Raw genomic sequence first — 24,107 nt, forward strand, 5'->3', positions numbered from 1 at the left:
TTGTAGGTTGGGATGCAGAGTAATCCTGTGGGATGGGTTGGCTGAAAATCAAAGATCCAGGTGTTTCTCCAGCATGGAGAGTGAAGTTCTGCCTGTACTTTTATGCTGCATCAAGAGTGAAACCACCTCGAAAACCAAAATTTTGCAGGGCTGGAATTCTTGTAGGTGAAAGAAATCTTTTCCAGAGAGCTGCACATGAAGCTGAGGGCTTCCCTCCCACCTCTTCAAGGTTCCTGAGGTTTCCCTCTAGGAATTCACCCTTTGATGTTGGTTTAGGGGGGGGTTTGGGATCAGATATTCCAGAATCCAATGGAAGAGCAGATCTCCAAGGTGAAACCAAGTGGCTAAAAACTGTCATTGTTGTTTTCTGGGATGAACTTGGGGCACAAATTTTACCTGTTTTATCCCTCTGTGTTATGCTGGGCAGGGAAATCCTGAGGATGAGGAGGGATTTGGTGTCAGTGGGGTCCAGGTTTGCCTTTCCATGGATTCACAGACACCTGGAGCACTTGGACAAGCACTGAATTTATTGAAACATCTCCACTTTATGACTTTTAACCCTAAAAACCTCAACCTCCACCATCCATCCTCAATTTATCCTGATACCGCTTGGGGACCCCTTCTCAAAATCCCATAAAATCCCTGAAAAGCCCCAGGACACTGTGAGAAAAGGGGATTTTTGGGGTTTCTCAGGCTGGCAGTGGCTGCTGTCCCTGTCACAGGGTGGCCTCGGGGACCAGGACCTTGCGGGTCAGGTGCTCCAGGTGCGCCGTCTCAGACGTGTCTAGCTCGATGTTGTACTTGGCCAGGATTTTGAGGATGGGCCGCAGCTTCAGCCACCACTGCTCCTTGGGGATGCGGTGCCTGAGGGGACAGGGACAGACTGGGGATATCCCTGGGGAGGGATCCCAGGCTTTGTCCCACTTTCCAAGGGTGGGGAAGGGAGGGACAGGGAGGGAGACGCACTCGAAATCCGTCTGCTGGCGCAGCTCAGCGATGGGCTGGAACACCAGGCTGCGCTTGCGCATCCCCAGCAGGCACGCCGAGTCCGCCGTGTTGGCAAAGATCCGGCCTGGGAGGAACACAGGAATGGTGGGGAACCTCCTGGAGGCGAGTTGGGAATGGTTGGGATCCTCCAGGGATGTGGGAGGGAAGGGTGGGAATGTTTGGTAATCTTCAGGGATGGGAAAACATCTGGGACAGGAAGTTGGGAATGTTTGGGATCCTCCTGGAGCAGGGGTTGGGAATGCTGGGGATGCTGCATGAGGGTAAAACCTATGGGAGGGTAGGTTGGGAATATTTGGGACCTTTCAAAAACATGGGAGGGGAGGTTAGGAATGTTTGGGATCATCCAGGAGTGGGGAACATCCCCCAGAATCCACAGGAGGGCTTTTTGGGAATGGTTTGGGAATGTAGGGTCACTCTGGGGCCCCTTTGGGATCCCCCATCCAGCAGCACCCACCATGCCGGGAGCACTCCTTGATCTTCCCGGTGATCCAGGCCACGGCCTTGGCGCCCATCTTGGTGCCGAAATTACGGTCAAAGGGGGTGGGGCTGCCTCCCTGCCCCAGGAGAATCCAGGATGAGCCAATGAAATCCCCCAAATCCCAATCCCCTGAACACCGATCCTGTTCCTGGGGGAATTCCCAAACCCTCACCCCTTTCCCACCTGCTGCATGTGCCCCAGGACGTTTTTCCGGCAGTCAAAAATCCCTTTGCCCTCCTCGCAGTAGAGGTTGTAGATGAAATCTGTGGTGTAGTTCTCATTGCAACGCTCATTCCTGCACCAGGGACAGGATCAGGCCCAAATCCCACAGTTCACCCCATCCCAAACAATTCCACTGATCCGAAACAGCAGCTCCACAATGAGACTCCAAATCTTCCATCCCTTGCCCATCACCACCGTGAAAGCCCAGTTCCCCTGATCCCAAACCCAATCCCCACGGGGGTGCCATGAGGTCCCCCCAAGGCTGGAACCCACCTGAGCACAAGCCCCCTCTTCACCGTGGTCTTCATCTTCTCCGTCAGGTGGTCCACATTGGCCTGTGGGGTCAGGAATGGAGGTGGGAGTGGGGTCAGTGGGGAACCTACTCATTCCACACCACCCGGGTGCCACTGGGGACTGGGGACAAGACTGTCCCCACCTGCAGGTCACGGCTGCTGAAGGGCTCTTCGAAGATGTAGGCGGCGTCGGCGCCGGCCGCCAGCCCAGCCATAGTGGCCAGGTAGCCACAGAAGCCACCCATGGTCTCGATGATGAACACACGGCGCTTAGTGCCTGCAGCTGACTGCTTTATCAGGTCACACGTCTGCAGTGGGGACAGGATTTGGGGTCAGGAAAAGGGATTTAGGGCCCAGGGAATTTGGGGTGCCCACTGCAGACTGCTTGATCAGGTCACATGTCTGAAATGTGGGATTTGGGGTCAGGAAAAGGGGTCTAATGTCAGGGCAGTTGGAGGATTTCCATCAGGGTCTCAGAGAGTTGATAGAGGTAGGAGAAGTGCTTTGGGATCAGGGGAATTTGAGACTTCCACTGGGATCTTACTGTGATGATGGTGTTTAGCATCAGGAGGGATATGGAATACAGGATTTGGGTTCTCACTGTGGTGATGATGTTTGGGAGCAGAGCCTACAGGATGGGGTGTCCGACCAGGGTGGTAGTGTTTGGGACAAGGGGGATTTTGGGGAGGTATCTGGGGTCTCACAGTGGTGATGGTGTTGAGGGCGGTGTCGGCGCCGATGCTGAAGTCAGAGCCGGGGACATTGTTGGAGACAGTGGCGGGCACGATGCACAGGGGGATGCAGAGCTCCTCGAAGCGTGCCCGGCCCTCCACCAGCTCCAGGCCACCTGTGAACGCCTGAGAGACAATGGGAACATCAGGGGACAATGCAAAGAGGGGAGGAACAGTGGGGGCACTGACCACACCTTGACCAGACCTGGCCCTCCACCAGCTCCAGGCTGCCTGTGTGAATGCCTGGGGGATGGCAGAGGGACCCTGACCCCACCCTGGCCACACCCCAACCATGCCTCTCTAACCCCATCCTGGCCACACCCCAACCATGCTCTGACCAAGCCCCACTGACCCCACCCTGCTGACCACACCCTGCCCACACGGCACTGACCTCAAAGCCACCAATGATGATAAGACCATGAATCCCAAATTTGCTGATGTTGGCGCTGATCTCCTCAAAATGTTTCTTGGGCAGAGTCCTGGGAAGGGGAGACTCCTTGGGATGAGCCTGATCAGAGGGGGACCCCAGAGGGACCCCAAATGACCCTACATGCAGTGGGGAGTGACCTCTTGGTGCCTAGTTTGGATCCTCCTAGCCCCGTCCAGCTGCCCACAGTATTCCAGCCGATCTCTTCCACCTGGGGGGTGAAACAGGGGTTTAATGGGGTGGGAGAAGGATCTGGGGTCACAATGGCCCCCCTCAGCCCTCTCAGAGTGACACTGGGCTCACACAATGTCCCCTCAGCCCTCTCAGAAGGTCACACAATGTCCCCTGGCTTGGGGACAGCAGCAGATCAGACCCATAGCAGGGCTGGGGTTTGGACAGGGATTAAACACCCCCATCCTGAGGAATCTCCATCCCTGCAGTGCCACAACTGCCCCTTCCCAGGTCCTTTTCTTGCGCCCTTCTCCCACATGGATCTCCCCATCCCAAAATCCAACCCCTCAAATCCATCCTGCACTTCCCAAACTCTTTTCCTGGCCTGTCTTTTCACTGGGATCTCCCCATTCCAAAACCCAGCCCTTCAAATCCGTCATGCCCTGGCCACCCCTTCATCCCACAGGGATCTCCCCATCCCAACTCCTTTCCCCCATAGGACCCTCACTATCCCGAATGCCAGCCCCTCAAATCCATCCCAAGCCCTATTCCCTGTGCGAATCTCCCCATCCCAGTCCCTCTCCTGACCCTTTTCCCACCCCATTCCCCTTGGGACCCTCACCATGCCAAAGGCCAGCCCCTCGAAGCCGTCGTGCACAGCGAGCATGCGGTGCCCATGGATGAGGCCAATCCTCACGGTCGACCGCACGGCTGCGTTCATCCCTGCGGCCGGAGCGCCCACGTTCATCACGGCCACCGTGTACCCGCTCTGGGGACAGGGACAGGGCTCACTGGGAGTTGGGGTTGGATTGGGGTGGGATTGGGTGGTATCCGTGCCTGGGATGAAATTGGGGTGTCCCAGCTCGGGCCCCTCCCCAGTGCTCCCTACCTTGGTGGCAGGCGGGCGGATGTGAGCCAGCAGCTTGTAGACATTCCAGTTGTTCTGAAAGCTCCTAAAAATCGGGGAAGTTGGGGTTTTGAGACGGTTTGAGGACATTGGGGTTTCAGGGACAGGGACATGGAGGTGCCACCCACCGGCCCCGCAGCTTCAGCGCGTCCTCAAAGCGTCCTTCATTCATGGCTGTGGTGACGTCCTTAGTCTGGGGGCACAGAGGGGGATTGGGGTGGGATTGGGGTTTCCTGGGTGGAATTGGGGTGTCCTGGGGTGGGATCAGGGTGTCCTGGGTAGGGTTGGAGTGTTTTGGATGGGTTTGGGGTGGAATGGGGTGTCCTGGGGTGGGATCCATCCCTGGGGCTGGTTTGGTGACACTCCCTGGAGGATTTGGGGACATCTTAGGGATGGGAACCATCTTAGGGACCCAGACTGGGTCTGGGGCCACTCCCAGCGTCCCCCCATCCCCACTCACCACCTGGACACATTCCATGAGGGGCAGGCGCACGGCCTGGTTGCCGGACAGACTGACCACGCAGGCCGGCGTCTCTGGTGTCCCCTCAAGCAGCGCCATCACAGCCTCCACACCCATCCTGCTGGCCTGAGGGGACATCAGGGGTGTCACCTCCCAAGGGGGGCTGTAAGTCACCTCCAGGTCCCTTTGTTTGGGACCAGGGTGAGGAAGGAGGTACCCACCAGGATGCGGTCGAAGGCTGAGGGGGTCCCCCCACGCTGGACATGGCCCAGGATGGTCACCCTGGTGTCGTACCCCAGACGTTTCACCACCAGCTGCAGGGACACAGGAGAGCTCTGGGACTGGCCCCAAAAAGGGAGGGGGCAAAGGGGGATGTCCCCCATGTCCCCCCATCCCCACTCACAGCTTTGATCTCGTCCGAGGTGATGGCCTTGCCATGCTTGTCGATGGCGCCCTCAGCCACAATGATGATGTTGAGCCTGGAGCCACCATCACGGGTCTGGGGGGATCACAGGGTGTCAACAAGGATAGGGATGGGGGAGATCATCCCTCCATCCCTCCATCCCCATGTCCATCCCTCCCTCCCACCTCAGTCAGCCTCCTGCACAGGTGCTCCTCCCAGTCGTCCTCAGGGGGTGACTCAGGGATGAAAACCCAATCAGCACCACAGGCCAGGGCTGTGATCAGCGCCAGGTACCTGAAATGGGGCCAAAACCTGCTTTTGAGCCACTTCCCCCAATTTTTGGGGTGACAAGAACCCCTCCTAGGTGCCAGAACGTACCCGCAGTGCCGCCCCATCACCTCCAGCACAAAAGTCCTCTGGTGGCTGTGGGGACAAGAAAGCGTCACCCACCCGAAACAGGAACACCGGGGGCTGGGGGACAACAAGAGTGTCCTTGTCACCTCTGTGCTGTGGTGGTGATGGCGTCCACGATCTCCATGATGCGGTGCAGCGCCGAGTCGGTGCCGATGGTCATGTCAGTGCCGCAGAAGTCGTTGTCAATGGAGCCCACCATGCCCACGATGTTCAGGTGGCTCGAGCGCTGCGCCTCCTCTGCCGTGATGCCACCTGGGGAGAGGGTGGGCAGGAGGGGGACGCCATCCCCAGATGGTCACTTGGGGGGTAGAGGTGTCAAAGGGATTGTTTGGGGGAAAAACACTCAGCTTTGGGTAACAAAACACCGTATTTTTGTGTAGGACACCTTGATTTTGGAGCCAAAGTTTTTTTGGAATCACAAACTTATATCACACTGCAACAACAAACCTTCCCACACCCTCCTTTCCTGACGTGGGACCCCCCCAAAATGTCCCCTTAGGGGGAAGCAGTGCCACAAATCTCTGTTTTGAAGGAAAACCTCAAATTTTTGAGTGCCGCACCCTGCTTTTTTTAACCACACCCTTTTTTCCTTCTGTGTCCCCCTTTAAAACATCTTCAACAGTGCCCCAAACCTCCAAAATTATGGAAAAAACCCCAATTTTTGAGTTTCACATCCTGATTCAAAACCAAACTTTTCCACACCCCCTGTTCTCTCTCTGCCCTCCTCCAAAGTGTCCCCTTGGGGAGCAAAAGTGTCCTAAACTTCCATAATTAGGGAAGAACACCACATTATTATGTGTGAAAACCCAAATTTTTGTGTGCTTTTGAACCCAAACCTTTCTCTTTTGACCCCAACCCTTTCCCTGTGCCCCCCTCCCTTCTCCCTCACCCCAGGGGGGTTTCGGGGCTCCCCCGATGTCCCCCCCATACCGGTTTTGAGCAGCTCTGCCAGGAGCCCGCCCCACTCGGCGCGGAAGGTGTCGGCGCCGGTGAGGCTGCCATCGCCGCCGATCACACACAGGTTGGTGATGCCTCGCTTGACCAGGTTCCGCGCGGCGCGCAGCCGCCCCTCGCGCGTGCGGAAATCCTGGCAGCGCGCGCTGCCAATCACCGTGCCACCCTGGGGAGGGACGGCGGGGCACAGCTGGCCTTGGGGCTGGCTATCCATCCCTGTGTCTGTCCACCCATCCCATCCCCATATTTGTCCCTGTGTGTCCATCCATCCATCCCATCCCCATGTCCATCCCTGTGTCCATCCACCCCTCTGTCCATCCACCCATCTCATCCCCATGTCCATATCTCTGTCCCATCCTCATGTCCATCCCTCCATCCATCCATCCATCCATCCATCCATCCATCCATCCATCCATCCATCCATCCCATCCCCACGTCCATCCCTGTGTCCATCCACCCATCCCATCCCCATGTCCGTCCCTGTGTCCCTCCCTGTTTCCACCCTTCCCTCCCTCCCCCCATCCCAGCTCTGCTTCTGGGTCATTTTCTGCTGAGCCCAGGCTCAGACTGGAACCAGTGAGGGACAAACTGGGACCAGTGAGGAGCATGCCCAGTGCCTCCCCAGCCCAGGAGGTGATTCCCCACTGTCCCCCTGTCCATGTGTCCCTCACCAGCTGCAACATCATGGACACACTTTCCCACGTGGCCTCCCTGATGTGGTCACCACCGTCCACCAGCCCCTGGTAGCCCTGTGGGGACAGAACGGACAGTGGTTCAAGGACACCTTTTCCCAAATTTTGTGGTGGGGCTGTGGAATTTCGGGGTTGGGGCTGACACTGACCTCACACACGAAGAACACTTTGGCCCCGGTGTAGATCCCCACACGCACCACGGCACGCACGGCCGCGTTCATCCCTGTGGGGCACCGCCATCATCCTGTCACCCCTTGGTGACTTCCCCAAGACCCTGTCACCTGCCTGCAGCTGCCACCCCTCGGTGGACACCTCCAATCTGTCCCCCCCGTACCCCCCCTGTCCCCCCCCTCGCAGCTGCCACCGCCTGGGTTATTTTTGCCCCGGTGACCTTTGGTGGCAGCGCCTGACATGGGTGACAAACACGGGGGTGGGGGGAGGGGACACTCGGGGGGGGCCCCCATGGCCTGGCACCCCCCCATGTCTGTCCACCCCCCATCCTTGGGACCCCCAGAAAAATCCCAAATCTGGGGATGAATCCTTGGAATTTTGGGCAATCCTGATTATTTTGGCTCAGTGCCAAAGTGCCACTGGTGCCCACTTGGAGTCCCCTGCCCGAATTTTGTCACCATTGTTCCCCTCTGCTATCCCAAAACCCCTCGAGCTCCACCCGACCCCAAACCCCCACCAAGGTCATTCCCAGAACCTCAGTCCAGGGAAAACCCTGATGGTTGTGGCATCAAAATCCTGATTTTTACCTCCAAATGAGCGGGCTTAGGGACTTGGGGTGGGGGGGGATTTTTAGGGATTTGGAGGGGGAATTTTAGGGGAGGGGGATTTGGGGGGGGGGGGGCTTTGGGATCCCGGGGATTCTGGGGATCCCAGGGGATTTGCGGAGTTTTGGAGGAGGGGGCAGACATTCGGGGGAATTTGGGGGGATTTCCAGGGATTTCGGGCTGGGGATTTCAAGGGATTTTGGATCCCGGGGGTTTTGAGGTGCTCTTACCCTGCGCGTCCCCTCCGGAGGTGAGGACGGCGATGGCTTTGCCGACCCCCAGGGTCTCAGTGTGCTGGGGTCCCGCGGGGCTCGGGGGCATTTTCCTGCCTGGAAAAAATCGGGAAATTCGGGCAAATCCCAAGGCGGGACGGGCGGCTCTGTCCCTCTGGGTGACGCTGCCAGCGCAGAGTGGCACCCTGGGGAGGAACGCGGCGACACTGGGACAGCCCCGCTGCCACCGCCGGGACACTCCCGCCCGGGGGGGCGTGGGGGGAACTCCTTACTGGGAATGCTCGTTACCGGTCCCAGTCTCGATTCCCTACTGGGGCCAGGCTGTCCTTAGCGGTCCCAGCCTCTCCTTACTGGTCCCAGTTTGTCTTTACTGGACCCAGTGCATACTCCCTCTGGGAGTTGCTCCGTCCTTCTTACTGGTGCTAGTCTGTCCTTACTGGTCTCAGTTTGTTTTCCCTGCCCTGCTCTCCTTAATGGTCCCAGTCCCTCTTTAGCGGGGCCAGTTTGTCCTCACTGGTCCCAATCCCTGTTCCCAGTGGGAGCTGCTGTGTCCTCGTTACTGGTGCCACTTTGTCCTTACTGGTGCCACTTTGTCCTTACTGGTCCCAGTTTGTCCTTACTGGTTCCAGTCTGGATTCCCTGTTCATCCCAGTCTCTATTCCCTGTAGTTATTGGTCTGCCCTCCTTACTGGTGCCAGTTTATCCTCCTTACTTGTCCCAGTCCATCCTTACCAGTCCCCGTCTGTGTTCCCTGTGGGACTCTGCGCTCCCCACTGGTTCCAGACTGCTTTCCTTACTGGTCCCAGTCCCCATTCTCCACCTCTCCCGGTTCCAGCTCCCCGCCGGTCCCGGTGCGGGGCTGTTACTGGTGCCAGTTCCTGCTCCCTGCTGGTTCCAGTACCTGTCCCTAACCGGTTCCAGTTCATCGCCGGTCCCGGTGCAGGGCCGTTGCCGGTCCCGGTGCAGGGCCGTTACCGGCCCGGGTCGCTGTTCCCGGTGGGATCTGCTCTGCTTTCCTTACTGCTCCTAGTCCCCGTTCCCTGCCGCTGCCTCTCCCGGCTCCGGTTCGCTCCCGGTCCCGGTCCGAGGGCGTTACCGGTGCCGGTCCGCGGGCGTTACCGGTGCCCTCCCGGGGCCGTTAGTGGCGCCAGTCCCGCTGCCCACCGGGAGCACTGACCTGCGGAGCGCCGCCGGCCCGGCCCGGGCGGGAGGAAGGACAGCAGGAGGAGGAGGAGGAGCGCGGCCACGGAGAGCGCGGCCGGGGCCGCGAACCGAGACAGAGCCGGGGCCACCGGGACCGCCACCATGGCCCGGGCACAGCGCTACCATGGCCTGGGGACAGCGCAGGGACACGGGCTGGGACCGGGGATTGGCCGCGGGGAGCGCTGTAATGGGATCGGGGTGGAGGGATCGGCTGTAATGGGATCGCCCATTAGGGGATCAGGGTAACGGGATCGGTGTAACGGGATCGGCTGTGACGGGGTCGCTGTAAAGGGATCGGGGTGACGGGATCGGTGTAATGGGATCGGCTGTAACGGGATCGGCTGTAACGGGATCGGCTGTAATGGGATCGCCCGTTATGGAATCGCCGGTTATGGGATCAGCTATAATGGGATCGGCCGTAGGGTCCAGCTGCTGTGGGATTGACTGTAATGGGATCGGCTATTATGGGATAGGCTGTAACAGTATTGGATGTAGGGACCAGCTGTAACAGGACTGACCATAGGGACAAACTTGGAATGGGATCAGCTGTAACGGGATCGACTGTGATGGGATCGGTGGTAGGGACTCACACAGAGCGAACCCTCCATATGGTCACAGCCCCCAGAGAATGACCCTCTATAGGGTCACAGCTCCCACAGAGTGACCCCCACCACAGAGGGACCCCTATAGGGTCAGCCCCCCCGTCCAGGGTGGCCCCTCCTTTCCGGCTGCCCCCCTGGACCTCCCAGCCGCCAGGGGGCGCTCTCCGCTTCCAGCAAATCGCGGCTCCCTCCCCTGCTCTGGCGGCAGCACTTCTGGCAGGGCTGCCGCCGCTCACTTCCGCTTCCGCTGCTTCCCCCTCGCTGCCGCCGCGGAGTCCGGGAGAGCCGCGCGCGCTCGGGAGGCTTCCGGTTCCATTTCCGCTTCCGGTGCGGCGGCCGGGCCGGCTGAGGCAAGAGAAGCGGCGGCGGCTCCGGACCCTGCTCCGCTCCCGGACCGAGCTCTTCCCTCTCCCGTTGCCTTCACACCCGACTCCGCCACCACTGGGCCTTTTCCCGTGCCCGGTCCGGCCGCTGCCCAGGGCCGAGGCGGCGGCGTTGCCCTCCATGAGGATGGAGGCCCGGGAGGCGGCGCGGGCCCGGCCCGGCCCGGCCTTCAAGGGTTTCGGCGCCGAGAGCAAGGTGCGGAGCGGGGGGGCGCGGGGCCGGGGCGTTCCCGGGCTCCGTTTCCACCGGGCCGGAGCCGCCGCAGCTCCTTCCCTCACGGAACCACCGCGGGATTTGGGCGGGAAGCGGATTTCGGAATATTCGGGACAATTCCCCCATCCCAGGGAATCCTAGGGCACTTCCAGCCGCGGTTTCTCTGGGGAAACGCAGCCTGGAAACCGCAGAAGTCAAATCCCAATCCCGTTTTTGGGAATTCCCGGTTCCCGGCGTGGGAATTCCGCCTGGAATGTGCCGGGAATGGGGAGCCCAAGTGTGGGACCCACCGCGGGTCCAGAGCTGCGAAATTCAGGATTTTGCCAGCAGTTTTTGGGTTCTTGCTGCTCCATAAATTCGCTCCACAAAATATGGGAGTTGTAACCTTTAGAAGTTGGGAATTTGGGGAGTTTGGGGAGCTGTGATGGGTAGGAATTGCAAACCTTAGGAATTGTAAACTTGGAGAATTATTAATTTTAGGAATTGTGAATTTTGGGAATTGTGAAGTCCTGCCACCATTCCCAACCAGCCCTGGGAACACCCTTCCCTTTCCCCTGTATTTTTCCTGGATTCTTTCCTGGTATTTTCCCACTTCTAAGCAAAATATTGGAATTTTCCCCATTTTTTTTTCCTCCCAGTTTTTCCTCCCCAAACTCAGCAGCTTCTCCTGCCCTGCTGGGAACTCCTCCTGCTCCCTCAGCTACACCCCAGGTGAGTTTTCCCTCTGGAATTTGGGTTTTGGGGGTGTTTTCCCTAAAAACAACCCCTGGAGAAGGGGAAATTTGAGTTTTTCTGGGAACTCCCAGTGCTTTTCCCCTCAGAAATTCCTGAGAGATTCCCAGGAGCCAACGGGCAGTGGAGGAGCTCCAAGCCCAGGGGTAGCCGAGGCTCCTTCCTGGAGACCCGTAAAAATTCCAGGTGGGTGCCGCAGATCTCAGATTTCCAGGTTTTGGTTGATACTTTTGGGGGATTTTAGTTGGGATTTTGGAGTTTTGATGATTTGACAGTGATTAGAAGATTTTTTGAGGGGGTTTTATTTTTGGGATTTTTTGAAGGTTTTAATTTCTTTTTTGGGGGATTTTTTGGTGGGTTTAATTTGGGATTTTGGTTATTTGGGGAAGGATTTTTTGAGATTTTTTTGGTGGGGATTGGGATTCTTGGTTTTTTTAAATGTTATTTGGGATTTTGTAGTAGGGGGATTTGGGCAATTTAATTGGGGGGTTTGAGGATTATGGTTTTTTTTTTAATTTGTGGGATTTTTTGGGGCTTTATTTGGAATTTGGGCCCTTTCATTTCTCCTTCCATGCAACCTTTTGTGATTTTTTTCGGGATTTTAAACCAATTTTCAGGATTTACAACAAACCTGCGGTGTTTTTCCCTCCTTCCAGCGGGAACCCCAGCACTTTTGGGGCAAAATCCGCCCTCCATGGAGCCTCCTTCCCCCTGAAGCCAGCCCCGAGCCCCTCCTGGAGCCGCCGCAGCCCCAAGAAGGCCCCGCGCCGCTTCCTGAGCGCGGCCGAGGAGGTGACGGAGAAACCCTGGGGCATCCCGGGGGTTTGCGGGGCTGGGAATCCCAGGGGTTTGTGGGGTTTGTGGGGCTGGGAAGCCCTGGGGTATGTGGGGTTGGGGTGTTCCGGCAAGGCTGGGAATGGAAATCCTGAGAAATCCCAGAGGTTTGTGGGGTTGGGGTGTTCCGGCAGAGCTGGGGGCACATCTGGGGTTAAACACCAAATTCCTGGGGTTTTCCAGCCCTAAATCCCATTTTTTTGGGAGTTTTTCTCAGCATTGCCTTTGTGGGATTCCATCAGATCCCTGAATTTGGGGGGAATCCCTGGGATCAGTGAATTCCAGGGTTTTGAGAGGAGTTTTTTCTGTGCTCTTTGCCTGCAGACGGTGCGGGAGGAGGAGCGGGAGATTTACCGGCAGCTGCTGCAGATGGTGACTGGGAAGAGGTTCTCCAGCTGCAAACCCTCCCCGCTGCTGCCCTTCCACCTGTGAGTCAGAAGCATCCCAAAAAATCCCTGAAAACCTGCCCCAGATCCCAAAGAACCTCAAAATCCCTGCTCGAATCCCAAAAAACCCTCTGCAAATCCCTGAAAATCATCAGAGACCCTGCCCAAACCCCAACTTCAAAACCTCTCTCCTAACCCCCCAGAAAAATCCTAAATCTTCTCCCCAAATTTCAAATTTCCAGTCTTTTTCCAGGAATTTCCCTAACTGGATGTTTTGATTATTTTTTTGCAGCTCCCGCTGTCCCCGTTCCGGCCCCTCCCTGTCCCAGGAGGCTCCCAGGGATGATCCTGAGGCACCAGAAATTCACAAAATTCCAGCTCCTGTTCCACATTCCCCAGAGCCACCCCAGAATTCCCAAAATCCTCCCCTGGGCCCCTCTCCAGGGTTTCCTGGGGAGTTCCAGCCCCGGAATTCTGCGGCTCCGCACCAGCGGGAGGAGGAGCCAGGAGCTGAGGCACAGAGTGAAGGTAAAGATTCCTGAGAATTCCAGAAATATAACCCCAAAACCACCAAAATCTCAAACAAAACCACCAAAATCTTAAATAAAACAAGACCACAAATAAAACCCCCAAAAAATCTGAAATTAACCAAAAAAAAAAAAAATCCCTAAAAACTTCTCAAGAAAGTCCCAAAGAAAATACCCCCCAAAATCCCCCAAATCCCCAAAAAAATGAAACCAAATCCCAAATAACCCCAAACTCTGGGAAAGGGATTTAAATTCTGTGGCCAGTCTGGGGTATTTATTCAGGATTGGGAGATATTTGGAGTAGGAATCAAGGAGGACAGAAATCCAGGAATTTTTCCCATTTTTAGGGTCAGATTCTGTCATTTTGCTCAAGGTCAAGGATTCCAGAACTCCAGCTCCAAGGTAAGGGGTGCGAAATGGGGGTATTTTGGGGATTTTTAGGGACACGGGGAGGTGACAATGAAGAGGGACAGGGTGAGAATTTGGGAAAGGAGGGAATTCTGGGGTAATTCCAGTATTTTTGGTAATTTCCAACCCTCCTTTTTCTCTCTTTTCAGCCTCCCCTTTTTCCAGGCTGAGCTATGGATCAAAGAGCTGTGAGTTACTTTTCCCTGCTGGCTTTTCCTGGGATTTTTGGGGTGGAAAAACCAAAATCCTGATTTTTTTTTTAATGAATTTGTCCATGAATTTTTTGTTTTTTCTAGGACCAGTGTCTATGATTCCCGAGCCAGAGAGAGGTGGAGGCAAATAGAGGAGCAGAAAGCTCTGGCCCTGCAGCTCCAGAGCCAGGTGAGAATTACACAGAAAAATACCCCGGACTGGGACAATTGGGGAAAAACAGTTGGAAAACAGGAAAAATCAACTTTTTTTAGGCCTTTGTTCTTCTCAATCCTGGGATAAACAGCAAGGAAAAGAGAGAATATCGTCTCACATTGGAAACTACAGGAAATTTTGTCACTGGGAGGGTGGTCAGGGCTTGGAAAAGGAGTCAGAATCCAGGGAAATGGGGAAAAAATGCAGATGTGGCACAGGGGACAGGCCTGGGTGTCTCTGTAAAGGTTTAATTCCATAATCCTGGAGGTTTATCCCAGTTTCATCAATCCCAACCCCTCCTTTTCCCTCTCTGTCCCCCCACAGCGGCTGCAGGAGCAGGAGCGCTCGGTGCAGGACCTGGTGGATCTGCACCTGCGCGTGCCCCTGGAGAAGGAGATCCCGGTGGCCGTGGGGCCCGAGGGGCTGGAGCGCGCCCGGCCTGGCCAGGGCGACGACGACTTCCCCGAGATCACCGAGGTTGGGGCTGCCCCGCAGGGGGCTCTGGGCACAGGGATGGGGGCCTGAGCCCTCCTCAGGGTGAATTTATGGCTCAAGAATCAGTTTGGTGTTCAAGCCCTGGGGATTTGGGGACAGGAAAAGTTCTTCCTCAGATAGAACTCAGTTCAGGGAATTTCTGGGATTTGGGGACAGGGATGGAGCCCTGTGCCCTCTTCCCAGTGAATTTATGGCTCAAGAATGCGTTTGGTATTAAACCCTTGGGGATTTGGGGCAGAAAAAGCAGGAATTCTACCTCACCTGAGGTAGATCAGTTCAGGGAATTCCTGGGATTTAGGGATTTGGGGTCAGTTCAGAGAATTAGCTTCAGGGAACTCCTGGGGTTTGGGCACGGGGATGGAGCCCTGCACCCTCCTCCTGGTGAATTCATGGCTTAAGGGACTATTGGGCATTAAACCTTTGGTTATTTGGGGTCAGGAAAAGCAGGAATTCCACCTTCCCTTTCCCCAGGAAATGGAGAAGGAAATCAAGAGCCTTTTCCGAGGAGGGAACCAGGATGAGGTGCTGAGCGAGGCTTTCCGCCTGACCATCACCAGGAAGGACATCCAGACCCTCAACAACCTCAACTGGCTCAACGACGAGGTGAGAGCCCAACAGTTCCCATTTCCTACCCATTTCCAGCAGCTTGGGAGGGGAAAATGATTGGGTGGGTGCTGGGAGGGGGTTTGTGGGTTGGGATTCCACCCTGGACTGATAAATCTATGGGGGAAGCTGCACAAAATAAAAATAATTGAATTTATGTGGGGAATTAATGATAGTGGGAGGATGGGATTGGTGTGAACCAGGGAAACAGTAAGTAAATCTTAAATTCCGACCTAAATAAAGGCAAATTCCTAAAAATCCTTGAGTTTTCTCTGGAATGTTTTACTACAATGGAGCTACTGCAAACTCACCTGGGTTTTTTGAAGGTTTTAATGCAAATCCTCCTTTGTGGGGGTTTATTCCCTAACTTTACACAGGGCCACAAATCCAAACACCATAATAAAATAAATAAAAATCTACTAAAGAAATCAAAAACCCTGTTTTCCCTTTTTTTCCCTCCAGATTATAAATTTCTACATGAATTTGCTGATGGAGAGGAGCAAGGACAAGGATTTGCCTGCAGTCCACGCCTTCAACACCTTTTTCTTCACCAAATTAAAGACTGCAGGGTACCAAGCTGTGAAAAGATGGACAAAAAAAGTGGATATTTTCTCTGTGGATCTGCTCCTGGTGCCCATCCACCTGGGAGTGCACTGGTGCCTGGCTGTGAGTGCTTGAATTATCCCAAAAAATCTTCAGTTTGGGATTTAGGGCCCAAATTTTGTTGGTTTTGGGTGATGCAGACAGGAAAAAATTGCGTTTGTGTCTCAAATCTGAGTTTAAAGGGAAATACAAAGGTAGGAGCAGCTTTTTGTGGGGTTTTTAGTCCTTAAATTCAGGCTGGAGGTCATTTTAGGAAATTTATTCCCTTGGGAAGATCTGATTTCCCCGTTCCCACCAACTGGTGCCACAGGATCTTGTTAAAGAGATTTAGGCCACAGATATTTCGCTTTTCCCCTTCCTTTGTCCCATCCCCTGCCTTGGCTCCTGGGATCCTGCAGGGATTTTCAGCTCCTTTAGCAAAAGCCTCCTTAATTTATTAATTCCTGCTTGAATTGTTAATTAATTCCATGGAAAAGAGGTAATTTCCAGCAAAAATGGCATGGGAATGGGGAGGGAAAACACTGAAAATCACCTAAATCTGGGCCTTGAGAAATGGGGCAAAATTGTTGTAAACCCTTGGGAGGAATGATAATGATGATGATAATGATGATGATGATAATAATAATAATAATGGCTCATTTAGACATTCAGGGATTAAAAACACAGCAGGAAACGGGGATTTCTGGGGGGAAATCCTCCTGTGGTGTGAGGTACCCTACATTGTTTTTGCAAGAAAAGCATTCCTGATTTTTTTTCCCATTTTAAGGAATTTTTCTCTGTGCAGGTCGTGGATTTCAGGAAAAAAACCATCACCTACTACGATTCCATGGGAGGGATCAACAGTGAGGCCTGCAGGATCCTGCTGTGAGTAAAATCCCTTCCCTGGCAAAATCCCACTCCTGCTTCCCCAGCCTTTGAAACATCAACTTTACCCATTTTGGGGCTTTTTGGGGGTCATTTTTGAGCCTTTTGAGGGTCATTCTTAGGTCCCTTTAGGGTCATTTTTTGGAGGCTCCTTTAGGGTCATTTTTGCTCCCTTTTTAAGGCTCATTCTCCTCTGCTAGGACATGAAAAATTCCTTCTCTTCCCTGGAATTCTCTCCCTGTTTCTTCCCATGGGATTTCAGCCTCTCCTGATCCAATTTTAGATTTTTGGGGGTAATTGATTTGTGAATCCCAACCCTGAATCCCTTAGGGAACAGCCAGACAGAGCAGAACCTCAGAATTGCCATTTTCCCATGAATTCCAGCTTTTCCTGATCCTTTTCCCACAGGCAGTACCTGAAACAGGAAAGTTTGGATAAGAAAAGGAAGGAATTTGACACCAACGGATGGGCCCTGCTGAGCAAGAAGAGCCAGGTTTGGACAGCCCAGGATTCCCAAAGAATTCAGCATTTCCTTGGATTCCCAGCCCTTTTTGGGCCCCTTTTCCCTCAGGGAAGAAAAGGAGGGAACAAATCCCAAACCTTGGAAGAGGAAATTTTCCACAGGGGAAGGGTTTGGGTGGGATTTGGGCAAGGTGGGAATGCAAAACATTCCGGAATTCTGGGACCTTCCTCCAGATTTCACTGGGATTTTGGGGCTTTTCCTGGCCTTGGGTGCTTGGGGGCTGAGGGACGGGGGGGATGCGGGAATTTGGGAATGTCGATTGCTGTTTTGTCCCCAGGAGATCCCGCAGCAGATGAACGGCAGCGACTGCGGGATGTTCGCCTGCCGCTATGCCGAGTGCATCTCCAAGGACAAACCCATCAACTTCACCCAGGTACCCCAGGGGCTGCAAATGAAATAAATTCCACAAATCCCATCCTGCAAACCGCCAGGGCCAGGAAAAATCCCAAAATTCCAGCGGAATTTGGGGGAAATTCCAGTATTCCTCATCCGATCCAAGGAATCCCCACCCAATTTCCCATTCCTAGCCACCCTCCCCCCTTCCATGGAATTGTCCCCAAGTCCCTGGAAAAAGCTCCCAAGCCCCAGTGCCAGGGAAAATCCCAAATATTCCCCCCAAAATCTGAGACAAATTCCCCATTCCTCCCCAAAATTCCAAGGAATTCCTGGGTAATTCCCAACCTCCAGGAATATCCCACTTCCCTCCTCCAGCATTTCCAGATCCCAGCACTCCGAAATTCCCTCAGGTCCCAGAACCCCAGGGCCAGGAAAACCCCAAACTCGCCAAAATCCCAGCAAAATCTGGGATAAATTCCCCCATTTTTTGCCTGAATCCCCAGAAATTCCCATTTTTTCCCCCCATTCCCACAACCCCAAAGCCCCAAATTTCCCCCTTTTCCATTATTTTCCATGGGGGAAAAAAAGCCTGAATCTGCCCCTGGATGAGCAAACCTGACCAAAATTCCCATTTTTTCCTATTTTCTCCCCCAAAATTCCCAAAGCAACACATGCCCTACTTCAGGAAGAGGATGGCCTGGGAAATCCTGCACAGGAAGCTCCTCTGATGCCAGAAAAATTCTGAAATTCCAAAGATTTGGATCAGAAGAATCCCAGGATTCTCCTGGGGACGCAGCCAAGGAACTCCGGGTCCTGCTCCTCCCAAAACCCCCCCAGATTTGGGGGAATAGAAAAGTTTGGAAGCACAGCTGGGAATTTTTTGAAGTTTCTTTCCCTCTTTTTTGTGATTCCAGGATGGATTTTCCCGCTTTTCCATCTGCTGGGATGGGGAAATTTGGGAATTTTGGAGCTGGATTTTCGGGAAAAGGGAGGAGCCTCCGTGGATTTGTGTTGGGAAAATCTGGATTTGGGAAAAGCAGGGGAAAGGTTTGGTTCTGGAGGGAATTTTTGGGGATCATTCCCATTTTTTCCACCTCATTCCTAAAGTTTGTGTATTTTATCCACAGGAAAACTTGGATTGGAATCCCTGGGAATAATTCCTGCTTAAATCCTGTTTTTTCTTCCCAAATTCTCACTTTAGGGTGATTTTTCCAGGATTAAGCTTTGGAATGCCAGAATTCCTCTGGCTTTACACCCAAACTTTGCTTTTCCAAGGGAAAAATCCCAAAACCTGAGCAAAATCTGGGATTTTTGGTGAATTTTTGGGAATTTTCCTTTCCCTTTCAGGCTGCTTCATCCCAGCAGCTCCTGTTGCTTTTTCCAGTTGCTTTTCCCACGTTTTCCATGAAGAAATCCTCCCAAATTGCAGGAACTGCAGAGCCATGGGAAAAACCCCAAAATCCTGGAATTCCTTCCATTTTTCCCAAACAATGCCAGGATTTATTTGGGGAGCTTTGCCCACCCCTTTCCCTGGATTAATTTATTCCCAAATGTTTTGGTCCTTCCCAAGCCTCTGGATTTGCTCTTCCTGGTGGAAAAGATGATTTTTAATAAGAAGAGTGGGGGAAAATCCCAAGTTTTTGTATTTTCCCTCTCCTGCAGGAGCTGGGAATTTTTTCTATTTTTCCCGAGCTGGGAGATGAAGTTTTGTACCAAATTCCCAAATTTTTGGAGCCTCTTTTCCTGGTTTTTCCCATCCCTTCGTGTCCCTTTGGATCCCAAATTCCCTCCCATGTTTTATACCAGATTCATTTCCTACTTTTTTTATCTTTTATTGAAATTAAAGATCTGAAAAAAAAAAACTGGAATTGAGGAATTTTCCTGCTTTTTGTGCTAGATAAGAACACATTTTAATTATGAGTTTATAAATGTGCGATAAATTTAAATTTTTTTTTTGCCAACTCCTCATGTGCTAGGTGACGTTCAGATGCAGTTGTACATTTATTTATCTGTCTCCATTCCTGTTCACAGTGGGAATCTCTGGAAAAGGGTTTGGGGTTCCTCCTCAGCTGAAGAAATCAGAGAAGGTGCCCCAAAACTTGGGAAAAATTCCCCCTAATCCAGGGAAAATCTTTCAAAACTCAGGGAAAATGACCCACAATCAGAGGGAATGCCCCAAAATCCATGCAAGATGCCCCAAATCTGATGTAGATTCCCCAAAATCCATCAGAAAATTACCCCAAATTCCCCGGGAGCCCCCTCAAATCTCACCTGGAATTCCCTCCCCCCCATCCAGGTGACAAAGGTCCTTTCACTCGCCTGCCCACCCCCCCGCTGGATCCACTGCTATTTTTACAAAAATTCCCAGAAAAAGCCGGGATTTGGATAAAAGCTCCCTTTGTAGGGCCGTGGTTGGGCCTGGCAGAGCTCATCTTTCCCGGGAATCCCAGGATCCCAAAAAAGTCTGGGACATGGAGCCCCCATTCCCCCCCATGCTGCCTGGGCAAGGCACCCTGAAATGCGGGAAAATGACCCAAAATCCCAGGAAATGCCCCAAAATCTAGGGAAAATGCCCCAACCACAAAAAGATGCCCCCAAAACCAATTAGACACAAATGCAGGAAAAATGCCCCAAAGTCTGAGAAAGATTCTCCATAATTCAGGGCTGGGACTCCAAATTCTGAGCTGGGAGACCCCAGAGTTCATAGCTGCCCCTCAAAGCCCTCAATTTTGGGTCACTTTGGGTCATTTTAGGTCATTTTTTACCCCAAAACACCAGCCAGGTCTGAGCTACCCCCCCAACACCACCCCTCAAACCCCTATTTGGTCATTTTGGGGTCATATTTGGGTAATTTTGGGGCATTTTTAATCCCAAACCCCAAGCAGGGTCCTTTAACCGTCCAAACCCCTATTTTGGGGTCATTTTGGGGAAACTTTAAAGGTAATTTTGGGGTAATTTGGGGTTATTTTTCACCCCAAACCCTCCGGGTCAGGGCTGCTCCCCCCAAACCCCAATTTTGGGATGACTTGGGGTAATTGGGGGCCATTTTTAACCCTAAGCTGGGGCAGGGTCCTCACACTCCAGGAGCCTCCTGATCCTAATTCCTCCTAACAACCCCGACCCCATTAATCCCCCACAGGCTTGAGCCCTCATTAATTAATTAATTAACCCACAGCCCTGCTGGGCTTCTTTTTCTGGTTTTGCCCAAAAGCAAAAAAAAAAAAAAACCCACACCCCAAAACAATGCCCAAAAATCAAAAAAAAAAATCCCCAAACCTGATCTCCCTTCAAACCCTGGGACCCTTAGCCCAGCCCTCATCAAAAATCTCTTTTAAGGTTGGGGGTTTTTTGGGATTTTGGGTGTTTTTGGTGGTTTTTAAATTTTTTTTCCCCCTGGATTTATTTATTTTTTGGGATTTTTCCGGTTCTGGGACACAGGGGCGTCTTTGTCCCCGTGGCTTTTGGGGCCCTGGCTCAGTGCCACCCCAAATAGGGATTTTTTGGGATGGGGGGATGGGAGAATTCGCCATCAAAGGATCCAAAATCCAGGAGTTTTTTTCACCTCTTCCTCGCTTCAGACAGGAGAAAAAAAGGAAATTTTTAGGGTTTGGAGTTGGATGAAAATCCTGAATTTCAGGCATTTAGGGGGCAAAAAACTCCCCAAGTTTTGGGGGAATCCTAAAATATCAAAGGGTGAAGTGACCCTCCTGTAACATAGAGTGACCCCGAGGGAAAAAATTGGGAATTCCAGGGGGAAAACCAGCTTTGGGAATGGGAAAAATCCCTTAAGGGACACCAAATAATCCCAAGGTATCTCTCAAACCCATTCATCCAATTCCTAACGTTTCACCCCAAAATACCCCAGAAATAAAAATCACACAAAAAATACCCCCAAAATATTTAAAAAATATTTTTAAATACACAAGAATATTTTAAAATTCACCCAATTTTTTTAAAATACCCCCAAAATATACAAATGCACACAAAAATCTTTTGAAAATTCCAAGCAATATTTGAAAAATACACAAATAATATTAAAAATATTCAATAAATAAAAAAGCCCCCAGAAAAAAATAAAAATAATACACAAAAATATCCTTTAAAATGTACAGAAAATAACAAAAAAAAAATCTAAAAAATACCCCCGCCCTAATAAAAACATTAAAAACTAAAAAATTAAATAAACCAAAATAAATCAAAATAGCCCCCAAAAAATCCCCGGTGAGGCCCTGAGCGCCCTCCCCCTCGATCCCTGAAAGGATCCCTTTGTACCTTTCCCAAAAAATCGCCTTTTCATCCCAAAAAAGGGGGAGGAGGGAAAGGAGGAGGAGGAGGAGGAAGAGGCCGTGTGAGGGGGGAAGGCTTTGACCTCATCCCACAAAAATTCCCGGATTTTTCCCCCATTTCGGGCCCCTTCCCACCTTTCCAGGGGGAAAAGGGACAAAGAGGCTCTGTGTGACAAAACCCCAAAAACGGGATGAAAAAGGAAATTTTGGGGATTTTCCCACAGGGAAAAGGAGGGGAAGAGAAAACCCTAAATGGAAAAAAGGAATTTGGGATTTTTGAGTTTTTTAGGGTTTAAAAGCAAATTTTGTGTCCCTACAATTAATTTTTAGGGGGTAAATTCACCCCAAAATCAGGTTTTCTGTAAGGCTTGGGGTCTTCAAAATTGCTTTTTTCACATGAATCCACTGCAAAATTGGGGATTTGGGGGCTTTTTCATCCCCTAAAAAAATCAATTAGAGGCTCAAAAACTGATATTGTTTTTATATTATTAAATTTTAATTTTTAATAGGAAATGTCATGGGATAATTGAAAATATGGAGTGAAATAGCTGTAAAATTAGGAGGAAAAAGTAAAATCTGGGAGTTTTAGGTGGGGACAAAGATCTTTTTTCTGCTCCTCAATCCCAAAAGGATCCTAGGGAATATTTGGGGCCAGATCTGAGGTTATTGCAAGGTGCCAGAGGGAAAAAATGAAAATTGGGGAGTTTTTGTGTTGAAAAAAGCCCTTTTAGAAGGGAAAAATAAATTCCTGGCTCATCCCCCAGTGAAGGAGTTCCCTCTCTGGGTTTGGGATTTTGATGGGATTGGGTGGTTTGGGAAAGTGGGAAAAATCAAGAGGCAAATGGGGGGGAAAGTGGGGGGAAATTTGGGTAAAAATGGGGTGGAAAAGGAGCAGAAATTAGGAGAAATGGGAATTAAAATAGGGCAAAATGGGGTAAAAATAGGGCAGAAATGAGGTTTATATCAGGTGAAATTGGGGGAAAATTTGGGTTAAGATGGGACCAAAACGGAGTAAAATGGGGCAGAAATGGAGGGAGCTAAGAGCCAAATGATACAAAAATAGGTCAGAAGTGGAGTAAAAAATGAGGAAAATTAGGGGTAAAAATGGGGGGAAATAGGATAAAAATTGGGGGGGGAATGGGGAAAAATGGTAAAAACTGAATTCCCCTTCCTCTCTCAGAGTAATTTTGAGCCTAAATTGGGGGATTTGGGGAATTTGGGGTGAGAAAATTGAGTCCCAAATCCATCGGGACGGGGCCGGTGACGCTCGCGGGTGGTGGCACCGTGATGGGGACAGCCAGGATCCCGTGGGGACATTGGGGCGGTGCCACCCCTGTGCCGGTTCGGTCCCAAACCACGCCCCCCGCTCTGCCCCCCGCCCCATCCCGGGGTCCCCTCCTGTCCCCGGCTCTGGAGAGGCCATCAGGGGCCGGGGGGGAAACTGGGGGCGCCCGGCCTTACCTGTGTCCCTGCCACTTCAACCAGTGCCACTGTCAGCTGTCACCAGTGCCACCAGCGGCACCTGTGCCACCGGTGTGTCCGCGCTCCGAGGAGGGCGGGAGGCGATCTCCCCACCCCGCTGTCCCCACCCCGCTTTTGGGGGAGTTTTTGGGGGAATGTGGGGAGGGTTCAGGGGGATTTGGGCTCGTCCCCGGCCCTGTCCCGGTTCTGTCACCCTGAGGACGGCAGCAGAGCCGCCCCTGAATTTGGGGAGGGGTCGGGCAGCCCCTCCCTGGCGCTTTGATTCATTCCCAAATTTTCTGTTCCATCGGAAAGCGGCGGCCGCAGCCAAGGCCTGGCCCCGGTCCCGGCCAGATCCGGCCACGCCGAGCGCTCGTCCACCTGCTGGGGCTGGGAACACCCAAATCCCCCCAATCGCCTCCAAAATTCCTCCCAAACCCCTCAAAATCCCGCCCCAAAAAATCCCCCCAACCTCCCCCAGAATCTCCCCCAAAACTCCCTTAACGGCCCCTTAAATCCCCCCCAAATCCCGCCCTAACTCCCAAAAACTTGGGAGAGTTTTCTGGGGCATTTGGGGGCATTTGGGGGGATTTGGGGAAGGGGATGGTCCCTATCCAGGCTGGGCAATTTGGGGGCGGGGGTCTGCGCTGGGTTTGGGGTCGGGGGGGGGTTTCCCCGAGTCCCCCTGTTGATCCCAAAATTGGTGCTGGGAATTCCGCCGGGAATGGGGACAGCGAAAGGGGGAGGGGTCGCGCTGGACCCGAGGGGGCCCCGGAGGGGGGCGGGGATTCGGGGACACCGCGAGGGAGGCGGGGGAGGACGGAGCGGGGGGAGTCCCATCCCTGGGCGGGTCGGAGGTATCCGGTTTTCCCAGGACCCGGGAATGGGATGGGGATGGGATGGGAAAATGGGATGGGAAAGTGGGATGGGGATGGAGTAAAAATGGGATGGAAAAATGGGAAAATGGGAAAATGGGAAAATGGGATGGGATGGGATGGGATGGGATGGGATGGGATGGGATGGGATGGGATGGGATGGGATGGGATGGGCTGTGCCGCCTCACCCCCCTCATC

The 24,107-nt window shown here is 52.9% G+C and overlaps 2 protein-coding genes across 4 annotated transcripts; one reads left to right on the plus strand and one right to left on the minus strand.

Annotated features, from left to right (window-relative positions):
• Positions 1 to 506: 506 nt before the first annotated feature.
• Positions 507 to 9,536, minus strand: PFKM (phosphofructokinase, muscle). Of its 2 annotated transcripts, none has more exons than XM_074530881.1 (23): positions 9,347 to 9,536; positions 8,167 to 8,265; positions 7,310 to 7,383; positions 7,140 to 7,217; positions 6,445 to 6,634; positions 5,601 to 5,766; positions 5,479 to 5,523; positions 5,286 to 5,394; positions 5,101 to 5,196; positions 4,919 to 5,011; positions 4,698 to 4,823; positions 4,366 to 4,430; positions 4,220 to 4,283; positions 3,953 to 4,099; positions 3,300 to 3,370; positions 3,124 to 3,211; positions 2,706 to 2,858; positions 2,145 to 2,309; positions 1,982 to 2,043; positions 1,670 to 1,781; positions 1,463 to 1,562; positions 967 to 1,072; positions 507 to 864 (listed from the first exon to the last, which is right to left on the minus strand). In XM_074530881.1, the coding sequence occupies exons 1-23, from the start codon at positions 9,474 to 9,476 to the stop codon at positions 717 to 719; spliced, it is 2,487 nt and encodes an 828-aa protein (XP_074386982.1). In that variant the 5' UTR covers positions 9,477 to 9,536; the 3' UTR covers positions 507 to 716. The 2 variants fall into 2 exon arrangements, with proteins under 2 accessions (XP_074386982.1, XP_074386984.1); XM_074530883.1 differs by lacking the exon at positions 9,347 to 9,536 and adding an exon at positions 9,071 to 9,241.
• Positions 9,537 to 9,664: 128 nt separating this feature from the next.
• SENP1 (SUMO specific peptidase 1) lies at positions 9,665 to 20,520 on the plus strand. Of its 2 annotated transcripts, none has more exons than XM_074530884.1 (16): positions 9,665 to 10,553; positions 11,210 to 11,282; positions 11,378 to 11,489; positions 11,960 to 12,095; positions 12,462 to 12,565; positions 12,816 to 13,051; positions 13,398 to 13,452; positions 13,608 to 13,646; positions 13,755 to 13,839; positions 14,188 to 14,340; positions 14,830 to 14,961; positions 15,424 to 15,627; positions 16,349 to 16,428; positions 16,837 to 16,921; positions 17,229 to 17,324; positions 17,953 to 20,520. In XM_074530884.1, exons 1-16 carry the CDS (start codon positions 10,479 to 10,481, stop codon positions 18,013 to 18,015), a joined length of 1,728 nt encoding a protein of 575 aa, XP_074386985.1. In that variant the 5' UTR covers positions 9,665 to 10,478; the 3' UTR covers positions 18,016 to 20,520. The 2 variants fall into 2 exon arrangements, with proteins under 2 accessions (XP_074386985.1, XP_074386986.1); XM_074530885.1 differs by having other exon boundaries at positions 11,393 to 11,489.
• The last annotated feature ends 3,587 nt before the right edge of the window (positions 20,521 to 24,107 follow it).

The sequence above is a fragment of the Zonotrichia albicollis genome, chromosome 33, assembly GCF_047830755.1.
Source record: "Zonotrichia albicollis isolate bZonAlb1 chromosome 33, bZonAlb1.hap1, whole genome shotgun sequence".
Lineage (NCBI taxonomy): Eukaryota > Metazoa > Chordata > Aves > Passeriformes > Passerellidae > Zonotrichia > Zonotrichia albicollis.